The sequence below is a fragment of the Pistacia vera genome, unplaced genomic scaffold (assembly GCF_008641045.1).
Source record: "Pistacia vera cultivar Batoury unplaced genomic scaffold, PisVer_v2 Contig551, whole genome shotgun sequence".
Classification (NCBI taxonomy): domain Eukaryota; kingdom Viridiplantae; phylum Streptophyta; class Magnoliopsida; order Sapindales; family Anacardiaceae; genus Pistacia; species Pistacia vera.
The window spans coordinates 94,531-108,062 of NW_022196392.1; the positions used below are offsets into that span (position 1 = coordinate 94,531).

The 13,532-nt window shown below is 38.2% G+C and overlaps 1 protein-coding gene across 1 annotated transcript; it reads right to left on the bottom strand.

Annotated features, from left to right (window-relative positions):
• Positions 1 to 754: 754 nt before the first annotated feature.
• LOC116108032 (cold-regulated 413 plasma membrane protein 1-like) lies at positions 755 to 3,006 on the bottom strand. Its single transcript, XM_031394313.1, has 4 exons — positions 1,975 to 3,006; positions 1,487 to 1,594; positions 1,330 to 1,400; positions 755 to 1,097 (listed from the first exon to the last, which is right to left on the bottom strand). The coding sequence occupies exons 1-4, from the start codon at positions 2,157 to 2,159 to the stop codon at positions 844 to 846; spliced, it is 618 nt and encodes a 205-aa protein (XP_031250173.1). The 5' UTR covers positions 2,160 to 3,006; the 3' UTR covers positions 755 to 843.
• Between the last annotated feature and the right edge of the window lie 10,526 nt (positions 3,007 to 13,532).

The window sequence follows — 13,532 nt, forward strand, 5'->3', positions numbered from 1 at the left end:
TTCTACTTGAACGAAATAGAGGCAACAACAGGAACAAAATATAACAGTAAAACAAATCAAATAGTAAACAAAGAAAATAACACGCGCGATTTACCCTGGTTCACCCAATGTGGGCTATGTCCAGCTGAGTCAAATTATTGCATATGCCTACCTCTCTCGTTCACAATGAATGAATTGCCCTATGATTTGCTATCACTCCATAATAAGAGAAAAGTATGTTTATATACTAGGTTTAAGAGACTAAACCTAGTTTTACAAGGATTCCTATTCCTAAGCCCAACCCAATAAAGAATTAGTAACTTAAAAGAAACCTACAGTGGTTATACATGAAGAAGCCTAAAACCGCCTACGAACTCGAGGGCGTTGCCCCGCAACCCCGCCCACTCACCGGGCAACGGGACCTCCGAATACGTCTACGCTACCCATCAATGCTGAAGTAGCGACAACTCCAACATTCTCCCACTTGGCGAATACTTCACACAATGAAGGCCCACCTCATCAACACATGTAAACTTTGCTAAGCTCAACCTTGGTAAGAAAATCTGCAGCATTAACAGTCTATCAACCTTCTCTACAACACCAATTTTCCTCCACCTTTTGCTGATGAAATGGTATTGTATGTCAATGTGTTTTGATGCGAATGAAAGGCAGGATTCTTGGCTAAGTAAATAGCTCCTTGATGTCACACCCAATCTTCACAGCATCAAGCTTGAAACCAAGCTCTAAACTCAATCTTCGAAGCCACATACTTTACAAATACTCAAATACAAGTAATATAAAGAAGCTTTGGCAATTCATGAGATTTGCAGACTTCAAACAATGCAGAGGCAGCTGGGAGATTGCCTATATGAAATCAGTTATCAGAGCCCATACTGGATAGATCAATAGAATGACAATACCAACCGAGTTTGATATGCCATTGGCTTTTGTGAAGGAATTTTTGAACCCACCGGATGCTCGGATGTGTTCTTGCAGCAAATAACAAGCGATGGCAAGACATATTGCGACGCCAATCCAGCTGTCCCTTAAGGTGTCTGCAAATAAACTGGGAGCTACCACTATCAGAAGAAGCAAAGCCCCCGGCATCTCCAGCCAAGCTGCAATTACAGAACAAACAATGAGCCAAATATATTCAGGTTATGATCTCTTTCTTAAGTACAAGATATGATGCATAAGAGATCAAACAACTTGTAGACTCAATCCGGTTATAATGTCAGTCTGGGCAAAGTTCTCAGATGATGAACTCAAAAAGTTAAGCATCTATTCACATCATAAAAGAAAGTTCAAACACAATCAAGTAAAAACAGTGACTAAAAACCAGGGTTTTACCTGGAAAATGTCTTGGGAAGAAAAGGCGCAGCACAATAACAATGAAAGAGATCCATTTTGAAATGTCTCCCCTGAATGGCAAAGCAATTTATTAGCACCAAAGAAGTGGATTTTGAAGTCATAGGAAACAGTTGCTACATTTCCAAAGGAAAATCACCTTAATATTTCAAAAATTAGCGAAGGAAGACTAAAGAAGATATAAGGGATCAGTAATGCTGTAAGAATCTTAGTTCTCCAATGCGTTCGGTCCAAGACCAGCAAATAACTGCAGCAAGTAGACAAATAGTTCTCGAGGATTAGTTAAGATACATGTAAACTGATCCGGACACTCCCGATTATTTAAAAAAAACAAAAAAAAAAAAAAAAAGTGGACAAATAGTTTAAATCTCATAAAGGTTCTCAAGTCTGCAATTACATCATCTGCAAAAGAACTACAACTTTAATTCAATGATCTAACAAGTAAAAACACAACCCCTTCCAATTTTTTCCAAGAAAATCGATCCAATAAGTAATTGAAAAATCAAATTTCTGGGTCAAGTTTTCCAGTAACACAACTCAATATTTCATATTTCTCCTTAAATTTTACCATTCAGAAAAAAGATTCAAAGCAAAATACAGCAAGAAACAGATTGAGAGAGAACATACATTGCAGCAAAAGAGGCAATCCATTCAAGAATAGAGGTACCAAATCCCATTAATCCACCAAGCTTGATGGCATGAATAGCCAGCTTCTTCGCAGCAACAAGAAGCTCTTGCACATCAGTGCTGAGCAAATCTCTCCTAACTTGTTCACTTCTCATTACCAAGTAACCACTCTTCTTTCCCATCATTCTTTTTTCCCTTTTCTCTTCTGGGTTTTGATCTAAACACAGAAGTCAGAAGCTTTCATAGAGTGCAGAAGTTCACCATAGAGACGCAAGCTTTGACTGTATACAGTGCAATTCAATTGGCACATTCGGAATTTTCAGCTGCTACCGAACTTTTAAAATAGAATAAATTACTCTAAACCGTAATCCATCCAAAAATAGCTCTGGATCGCCTGCCGTCAGCCTTCTTCCTCAAGTCTACCGGTTCAATCCCCTCCACCGAACCCGATGCAGCCCCAGTGCCCCCACACCACTAATTGGGATAAGAACTCAAATTACAATATTGTTAATAATTTTGTTTTATCAAAATTATTAATCTAAAACCCTGAATATAATCCTCCATGGTCTATATATGGAGACAAAAATCGATTCCTTCAATGAACAAGAACATGGAAGACAAATGACAATTAGCTCAAGAAATAAATAAAGAATAAAAATTTATATTATGCAATCGCAAATTAACCAAAGGAGACATATCACATCGAATATTTAAAAGAGTTCATTTTCAAGACATTAAATCCCCATTCCCCACCACCGTTAAAGACCACCATCTAACACCAAACTGTAAATAACAGTAAAACCCATCCACCAAAATCCAACTCCAAATGACTAATAATCATCCAGTAACCCTAACCCATCTACCCGCATCCAATTCCAAATAAAAAAATAACCCACAAATGTAAAACAAAATCACTAAAATCCATTCTCTACAGCAAATACAAAATCAAGAAAAAAAATAATTAATTTAAAATAGAAAAAGGAAGAAGAAAAGTAGAGGAAAGAGTCGGTTTTCTCTGTTAACATTAACCATAGTGTTAACAGTTGACAGATAACGGGGGTTGAGAGCTATTTTTGGAATGAGAGGGGTTTATTAGAAAAGGTATATATCTCAGGCGGTTCAAAGAATTTTCTTTTTAAAATATGGAATAACCAGATTATACAATAATTTTTTAATTAAAAAATAATTATGAATTTTTTTTTTTCTTTTGAAAGGGGTTGGTATTTTTAAGTAGACAATTATTTGGTTGTGGCGTATACGTTTAGTAAAAGAGTTTCAACGGAAAGGGACATTATTATTAGGGTTTAATTAATATTTTTCTTTTGAAAGGGATTAGGGAAGTCTTGAGCTTATAAGGGAGTGACCCTCAATCTAATAGGTTAGCTTTTTAGGTGGGAAACCCCTAGCCTATGACAAGTGGTATCATTGCAAACCCAATCGACCTTTCCTGTCTCATTAAGCAGCCATGCAGAGGGCCATCCACGTGTGATTGTGGATTCACTCGAGAGTAAGGTCGATAGGTAGACAGGAAGCCCCACCTGTGACGAGAGTATCACAAGGATTGAGTGGGGAAGAATGTCGCAGATCCCACATTGGAAGTAAATTGGGGACGTTTTGGACTAATAAGGGAGGAGTCCCTCCTTCTAATAAGTTAGCCTTTTGGGTGTAAAACTTTCAGTCTACTTGATGAACTTTCACGAATTTATTAGTATCTAGAAAAAAAGGCAATAGCAAACAATTAATACCATAAAAAAAATATATGCTTATACCTCAAAACTTGGAATCTTGTAGTTCCATAATCACACACCTCATTGTCTTCTTTAATTGGTCTAATTTGCAGTCTTGTTCGTAAAACTACCCACAATGCATATGAAGATTCTGCAGACTCTACGACATAGAAGTACTCAAAGTATATATTCTTTGATAACCAGTAGCTTCTCTGAAATCTGTATGATTTGTTGTGCCACAATCGGATTGTCACCCCTGAAAACCATTACTTCACCACGAGAATTAACAGCATAAAACTCAATCTTCAAAATGATTAATATCAAAATAATGACTGTGCCATGTTTCTACTTGAACGAAATAGAGGCAACAACAGGAACAAAATATAACAGTAAAACAAATCAAATAGTAAACAAAGAAAATAACACGCGCGATTTACCCTGGTTCACCCAATGTGGGCTATGTCCAGCTGAGTCAATATTATTGCAATATGCCTCACCTCTCTCGTTCACAATGAATGAATTGCCCTATGATTTGCTATCACTCCATAATAAGAGAAAAGTATGTTTATATACTAGGTTTAAGAGACTAAACCTAGTTTTACAAGGATTCCTATTCCTAAGCCCAACCCAATAAAGAATTAGTAACTTAAAAGAAATCCTACAGTGGTTATACATGAAGAAGCCTAAAACCGCCTACGAACTCGAGGGCGTTGCCCCCGCAACCCCCGCCCACTCACCGGGCAACGGGACCTCCGAATACGTCTACGCTACCCATCAATGCTGAAGTAGTCGACAACTCCAACATTCTCCCACTTGGCGAATACTTCACACAATGAAGGCCCACCTCATCAACACACCATGTAAACTTTGCTAAGCTCACAACCTTGGTAAGAAAATCTGCAGCATTAACAAGTCTATCAACCTTCTCTAACAACACCAATTTTTCCTCCACCTTTTGCCTGATGAAATGGTATTGTATGTCAATGTGTTTTGATCGCGAATGAAAGGCATGATTCTTGGCTAATTAAATAGCCCCTTGATTGTCACATCCAATCTTCACATCATCAAGCTTGAAACCAAGCTCTAAAATCAATCTTCGAAGCCACATACCTTCCTTGCCAGCATGTGTCAATGCCATGTATTCTACCTCAGTCGATGACAAAGCCACAGTACTTTGCCTTTTACTCATCCAACAAATGGCAGCACCAAATAAAGAGAATACATACCCACTTGTGGAACGCTTACTATCGAGATCACCTCCCCAATCAACATCCACAAAACCTATCACATCTAGCTCATCCCCGGTCGCCACGCCTCTATAACATAATGATAAATCCGAGGTCCCACACAGATATCTAAGAACAATGTTTTAAAACCTGGCCCGGCCTGGCCGATTCAACCGGTTCAATCGGGACCCGGAAGCTTCAACGGGCCGGGTTTAATTTTTTCCTATTCATCCAATACCCTAGAATTTTTGATGATGATTGGCGAACAATTAACTGTCGGCATGTTAGGGCTTTTGAAGATCAATGTCCGGTGAATGTAATGGTGGTGAAAGAGTTGATTTCCGGTGAGTAAATCGACCGGAAATCGAACAAAATTGGCAGCGGCAACGATGAGATTTTTCCGGCGATTGACAGGGCTAATGACGGTGGGGTGAGGTGGGTTTTGGTCGAAAAGAAAAGGGGAGTAATTCTGGGGTGATGTGGAGGGTTGTTGTTGCCGGAATCAATGGGATCTGGCCTAGAATTCCGTCGTCGACGTCGGTGAGATCTGGCCAAAATCGAACCTATTTCGGCCAGATCTTGGGTATATTTTGATGGAAATGGACTCAAGGGACGATTGGAGTTGCATCTGGGGTGTCGCCGCCGCTAATCAGTTGCCGGTCGATTTGCAGTTGGGGTGTGTTTGATAAATTTCAAACCTATAGGGACTTCATAAATTTTTAGGGGTATATTTGCTTAATTTTAAAATTTTTTGTCAACCGGTTTGACCACCAACCAGTCAACCGGGACCCAGAAGCTTTGTCGGGTTTCACCCTGGGTTGGGTTTTAAAACATTGTCTAAGAACCCTTTTTACAGCACTCTAATGTTACTTACCAGGATTTGACATAAAGCGACTCAAAACTCCCACTGCTTGTGCAATATCAGGTTGCGTGCACACCATGACATACATCAAACTACCTACAACACTCGCATATGGCACATGTGTCATTTCTTCAGCATCTTCCTCAGACTTAGGACACNTTTGTTCATTGAAGTGTTTATCTGTATTGAGTGATTGAAGTTCTGGGTTTCTAACATAAATCTATTTTTTTAAGTGGCAATACATTTTAGAAGTTTTAATTGCATGTTGTCATCTTTTTCCCTACTTTTTGTGGAAAATTAAGGTCTTGCTACTTTCAATCAGATTTTGCATATATGTGGAATCAGGGGATAAAAACATTAATTTCGTTCCTTAGAGTTCCTTTATCTAAGTAATTCTGTAAAATTGAATGACTAGAATTTGTTCTGATGTAGTCTGTCGCACTTTGGTGTGACTGCTTGAGATTTATGCAAGAATATGATCCATCTGTACCTGAATTTTCACCTGATGGTATTGCAAAGGCAAGAAATCTCTTTGAGCGTGCTATAACTGCTGCTAGTTTGCACGTTGCTGAAGGCAATAAAATATGGGAAGCATACAGGGAATTTGAGCAAGCCATTCTCCATACCATAGATGAGATCAACATTAAGGTGAGAATTTATAATATATATATTAGAAATTGTTTAGAAAATGTGCCTGAAGGGGATGCATTCTATTAATTAATTTACTTTATTATTTAAAGTCTTATTCCATCCTACTAGTTTGGTATTGTGGTTAATAATGCTTTTGCGGGTCTTCCTTTATATTTCCTAGAACCATGGCTCAAGTAGCATGCCCTGTTTATTTTAGAAACTTTTTTTTTCTTCTTTTTGTCATCTATGTATAGTTCATAAATTTTGTTCTTTCATTTCCCTATGAAGTGCAATGTACCAAGAAAAAGTATCTGTTTTCAAAATTTACATTTGGAAAATTACTGCTCTTTTGCAGGNAACGGAAAGGGACATTATTATTAGGGTTTAATTAATATTTTTCTTTTGAAAGGGATTAGGGAAGTCTTGAGCTTATAAGGGAGTGACCCTCAATCTAATAGGTTAGCTTTTTAGGTGGAAAACCCGTAGCCTATAACAAGTGGTATCATTGCAAACCCAATCGACCTTTCCTGTCTCATTAAGCACCCATGCAGAGGGCCATCCACGTGTGATTGTGGATTCACTCGAGAGTAAGGTCGATAGGTAGACAGGAAGCCCCACATGTGACGAGAGTATCACAAGGATTGAGTGGGGAAGAATGTCGCAGATCCCACATTGGAAGTAAATTGGGGACGTTTTGGACTAATAAGGGAGGAGTCCCTCCTTCTAATAAGTTAGCCTTTTGGGTGTAAAACTTTCAGTCTACTTGATGAACTTTCACGAATTTATTAGTATCTAGAAAAAAAGGCAATAGCAAACAATTAATACCATAAAAAAATATATGCTTATACCTCAAAACTTGGAATCTTGTAGTTCCATAATCACACACCTCATTGTCTTCTTTAATTGGTCTAATTTGCAGTCTTGTTCATAAAACTACCCACAATGCATATGAAGATTCTGCAGACTCTACGACATAGAAGTACTCAAAGTATATATTCTTTGATAACCAGTAGCTTCTCTGAAATCTGTATGATTTGTTGTGCCACAATCGGATTGTCACCCCTGAAAACCATTACTTCACCACGAGAATTAACAACATAAAACTCAATCTTCAAAATGATTAATATCAAAATAACGACTGTGCCATGTTTCTACTTGAACGAAATAGAGGCAACAACAGGAACAAAATATAACAGTAAAACAAATCAAACAGTAAACAAAGAAAATAACACGCGCGATTTACCCTGGTTCACCCAATGTGGGCTATGTCCAGCTGAGTCAATATTATTGCAATATGCCTCGCCTCTCTCGTTCACAATGAATGAATTGCCCTATGATTTGCTATCACTCCATAATAAGAGAAAAGTATGTTTATATACTAGGTTTAAGAGACTAAATCTAGTTTTACAAGGATTCCTATTCCTAAGCCCAACCCAATAAAGAATTAGTAACTTAAAAGAAATCCTACAGCGGTTATACATGAAGAAGCCTAAAACCGCCTACGAGCTCGAGTGCGTTGCCCCCGTAACCCCCGCCCACTCATCGGGCAACGGGACCTCCGAATACGTCTGCGCTACCCATTAATGCTGAAGTAGTCGAAAACTCCAACATTCTCCCACTTGGCGAATACTTCACACAATGAAGGCCCACCTCATCAACACACCATGTAAACTTTGCTAAGCTCACAACCTTGGTAAGAAAATCTGCAGCATTAACAAGTCTATCAACCTTCTCTAACAACACCAATTTTTCCTCCACCTTTTGCCTGATGAAATGGTATTGTATGTCAATGTGTTTTGATCGCGAATGAAAGGCAGGATTCTTGGCTAGTATAGCCCCCTTGATTGTCACACCCAATCTTCACAGCATCAAGCTTGAAACCAAGCTCAAAATCAATCTTCGAAGCCACATCCTTCCTTGCCAGCATGTGTCAATGCCATGTATTCTACTCAGTCGATGACAAAGCCACAGTACTTTGCCTTTTACTCATCCAACAAATGGCAGCACCAAATAAAGAGAATACATACCCACTTTGGAACGCTTACTACGAGATCACTCCCCAATCAACATCCACAAAACCTATCACATCTAGCTCATCCCCTTCGCCAGCCTCTATACATAATGATAAATCCAGGTCCCACACAGATATCTAAGAACAATGTTTTAAAACCTGGCCCCCTGGCGTTCACCGGTTCAACGGGACCGGAAGCTTCAACGGGCCGGGTTTAATTTTCCTATTCATCCAATACCCTAGAATTTTTGATGAATGCGAACAATTACTGTCGGCATGTTGCTTTTGAAGATCAATGTCCGTGAATGTAATGGTGGTGAAAGAGTTGATTTCCGGTGATGTAATCGACCGGAAATCGAACAAAATTGGCAGCGGCAACGATGAGAATTTTTCCGGGATTGACAGGGCTAATGACGTGGGGTGAGGTGGGTTTTGGTCGAAAAGAAAAGGGGATAATTCTGGGGTGATGGGAGGGTTGTTGTTGCCGGAATCAATGGATCTGGCCTGAATTCGATGTCACGTCGGTGAGATCTGGCCAAAATCGAACCTATTTCGGCCAGATCTTGGGTATATTTTGATGGAAATGGACTCAAGGGACGATTGGAGTTGCATCTGGGGTGTCGCCGCCGCTAATCAGTTGCCGGTGTTTGAGTTGGGGTGTATTTGATAAATTTCAAACTTATAGGGACTTCATAAATTTTTAGGGTATATTTGCTTAATTTTAAAATTTTTTGTCAACCGGTTTGACCACCAACCAGTCAACCGGACCCAGAAGCTTTGCGGTTTCACCCTGGGTTGGGTTTTAAAACATTGTCTAAGAACCCTTTTTACAGCACTCAATGTTACTTACCAGGATTTGACATAAAGCGACTCAAACCTCCCACTGCTTGTGCAATATCAGGTGCGTGCACACCATGACATACATCAAACTACCTACAACACCGCATATGGCACATGTGTCATTTCTTCAGCATCTTCCTCGACTTAGGACACTGATCAGTGGACAATTTTACTCCCAAAATCATAGAAGTCTTCACAAGTTTAATCTCCATGTTAAATTTCTTCAACACCTCCTCGATGTACTTTCTCGCCCTAACCACAATTTACAACTCTAACGATCTCTAGTAATTTGCATACCCAAATAAAATTTGCAGCCCAAGATCTTCATGTCAAATTGTGCACTAACAAACCCTTCACAGAATTTATCAACTCCTTGCTATTCCCTATAGCAACATATCATCTACATATAAGGTTAAAATAATAAACATTTTCTAACCTTTTTACGTATACACAGTGATCCACGTTGCTGCGGCTAAAACTAGCTGAAGAACATAGGAGTCAACTTTTGTACCACATCCTGGTGATTGTTAAGCCCATACAGAGACTTCCTCAACCTACACACCAAGTCTTCCTTCCCTTTACATACAAACCCTCAGGTTGCCTTATGTAAATTTCCTCCTAAATCTCCATGTAGAATGCCTTCTTTACATCAAGTTGCTCAATTTCAAGATCATACGCAACAGCAATAGATAAAACATACCTATTGTGTTAACTTGGCCACAGGAGAGAAAATCTCACCAATATCATAACCCTCAATATGCGAGAATCCTTTTGCAATGAGTCTCGCCTTATACTTTGCAACTGTCCCATCTGCCTGCAACTTTCTTTTGAACACCCACTTGCATCCAATTGCCTTTCTAACCTTGGCAATTTACATAGGATCCATGTACTATTCTTGTCCAGTGACTGCATCTCATCATTCATCGCAACCTCCCACAGATAGTCACTTTCCATGGCTCTTGCTCATTTACATTCCTAGGTTCATCACCAATCACATTCAAAGCATGTAATCCACTCAAGGCACTTAGAGAGAAACGAACTGGTGCCTTTCTAACTCTTGTAGATCCCTCAAAGTTGATGGCACCATAACTTCATCATCAAAATCATCCTTAAATCATCCACAGAACCTTCATCAGCCACACTATCAAGTTTATCTTCATGGTCAGATTCGTAGACTCTAAATTTTGTCTCTCAACATTAGGAGTCATCTCTCCTCTTGCTCTACTATAGTCACATCAAACTGAATTTTCTTTGACTGTCAAGATCTTTAGGGTTCCCACACGTTGTTTTACCTCTCTAAAGATTACATCTCTGCTGTAGATAATGCTTCTACTCACAGGATTCCACAACTTGTTCCTTGATGCCATCCTTGAACCCCACAAACTGCTGACTTCTCAGATTTACTGTCAAGCTTGCTTCTCTTCTCCTTTGGCACATGCACATACGCATCACAACCAACACTGAATAAAAGATAGATTAGGTTATTCCAGGCTACGAAAAATTGTCCTTGTTGGTGATCTTTGGGTTCTTCTTTGCTTGATTGGAACGTTGCCGCGCACCTAGAAAGAGATATCTTCTGTAAGTTTCAGTTGTTACTCTTCTTCTATTGAGAATTATGAGAGATTGTTATATAGCTTAAGAGCAATGAAGTTTCACAAACTTAGTGTTGGAATTTCATTCTGCTCCTTTTACAAATATAAGGTTTACTCTTGTTTAAAAGATTTTTATATCATATTCAAGTCTTTGAGAAGTCCCTTCTATGCACTTTTTTGACCATTAGGAGGTAAAGATATCTTTTCTTCTAATTTGCAGGCTTGACTTACTACTCTTTGTAACTTGTTATTGTTTCATCTACGTTTTTATGCATTAAAGATCTTTGTTTGGATCCTCTTTGTTTCAGTACCAAAACTTATTCCCCTCGAGTGGATGGTTTGAGACGAGGAATCCTTTTTCTGAGCAAAAGAGGATGCACTAAATTTTTCATTGATAAGGGAAAACGTTTCAGGTTCGCATATGTATAATGTTCATTTTTCCTTGTTAAAATTGTTTTTACTCGATGTCAAGAACTTGAAGCTTCTCAAAGACATTTGTAGATGCTCTATTCATGGTGAATTTTAGATGAAGCAAATGTGGACCTTGTAGCTAGTCTACTCTTTTAGGGTCCAGGCATAGATCTCTTACGAATGTGTATCAAGTGCTGCTACCCTTAAGACTTTGAAAACAAGTCTTTTAATTTACTTCATTTAGTGTGTTGTTATAGGACCATTATGTCCACTTTATGTAGAAGTTACAGTGCATAACTCTCGATACTCCAAGATGGCTTTTGCTAATTGCTAGATTGTTACCTTTGTTAATTGTTTTATCATGGAATAGTGTCCTTTGCTAAAAAATTTCTCATTCAGCATTGGAGTTGCATGCCCGAAAGATATTTTTATGGATCTGTGAATTTATAAAATTTGCATGTCATATTCAATTGGTACATTGTTGTTGTATAATGGCTGTTTTCAATATTTGTGTTTATAAACAATTAGCCTGATGTCTTTTTAGTGTACCATTGAAATTGCAGGCCCTGTATGATTGGATGTATTATATATACTTGAATACTTAACTATGATGTTTCTTCCTTTCAACGGGCGTCTGATTACTTATCTCAACAGATGAAGAATACAGATGGTTTGTTGCATTTGTATGCTTATTAGGCTCATTTGGAGCTAAATTTGGGAAAAGATCAAGCTACAGCTCGGGGCTTTTGGGAGAGCCTGGTTTGGCCCATTCTTCTTTTTCTCTTTCTTATCCTATATAGTTGATGAGAATGCGAAATGTCATATTTACCCCCCTGAATTTCTGGTCGTTTATACTTATTTTTTGCCTAAATGTACTCATTATTATTCTATTTTGATTTAGGATGCAAATGGAGGTGTTAAATGCAAAACGGAACTAATTAGGTGAATTCAGACAGTTTTGACATTGCTTCGTAATCTGGGCATAACTCTCTCATCCGAGCTCCCATTGAGATGATTCAAAATGCTGTGGAACCCTAAGAAAGAGATCTATAACGTTCATATTTTGAGTTTGGAGAGATACTCATTGCATAAAGGTTGTAANTACGCTTATTGGGCTCATTTGGAGCTAAATTTGGGAAAAGATCAAGCTACAGCTCTGGGCTTTTGGGAGAGCCTGGTTTGGCCATTTATCTTTTTCTTTTTCTTATCCTGTATAGTTGATGAGAATGCAAAATGTCATATTTACCCCTCTTAATTTCTAGTCTTTTATACTTATTTTTTTGCCTAAATGTACTCATTATTAATTTATTTTGATTTAGGATGCAAATGGAGGCGTTAAATGCAAAACGGAACTAATTAGGTGAATTCAGACAGTTTTGACATTGCTTTGTAATCTGAGCATAACTCTCTCATCCGAGCTCCGATTGAGATGATTCAAAATTCTGTGGAACTCTAAGAAATATATCTACAACTTTCATGTTTTGAGTTTGGAGAGATACTTGCTGCATAAAGGTTGTAATTGGGCTTGAATTTGACGCATCTGCACTGGACGTTCTGGAACATTCTGCCTTATTCAAATAGGCAGTTTGTTATTGGAAGTTTTGAAGACCTGTTGCACGAGAGTTACAGCTGGAAACACCACTTTCCTATTTTATTTTATGACTTTATTTTATTTTCAATTAATTAGAATCAGATTAGGATAAATGTTATTTTAGGATATTAGAATATTTTGAAGCGATTGAGTAGAATTCAAATTCTTTTGAATTGGATATTCTTAAGGGGAGAGAGAGATCAGATTGGAGGACACACATGCCTCTCTTTCTCTCTTCTGGAATTTTCTCTTTTGAGTTTTGATTATGGCCATTAGCGGCTAAACTTTTAGATCTGGGTCGTAGGAAACGGAGACCTCGAAATCAATAAAACTGTGAAATCTATCTGTTTTTAGTGTTCAATTTATGTTTTAAATATTGGATGTTCTTCTATGCATATTGTCATGATTGTTGCGTTTAATTACTAGGAGGCCTACTAGTTTATTATTTGTTGCAATCTACTGCTAAGTTAGATATCAAATCCGTAATTGTTTGATCCCTTTAACTTGTGAAGCAATTAGGGTTTAAGAATTTGCTGCATCAGGAATTATTAAGTTGTAAGAAGAACATTCAACTAAATTAAATACAACCGCTTGAGTTTGTGTTGTTTAGCTTCATCGATCTCTCTAGTTCTTAAGGCTGCCACTAGATTAAATCTTTAGCGCTTGTC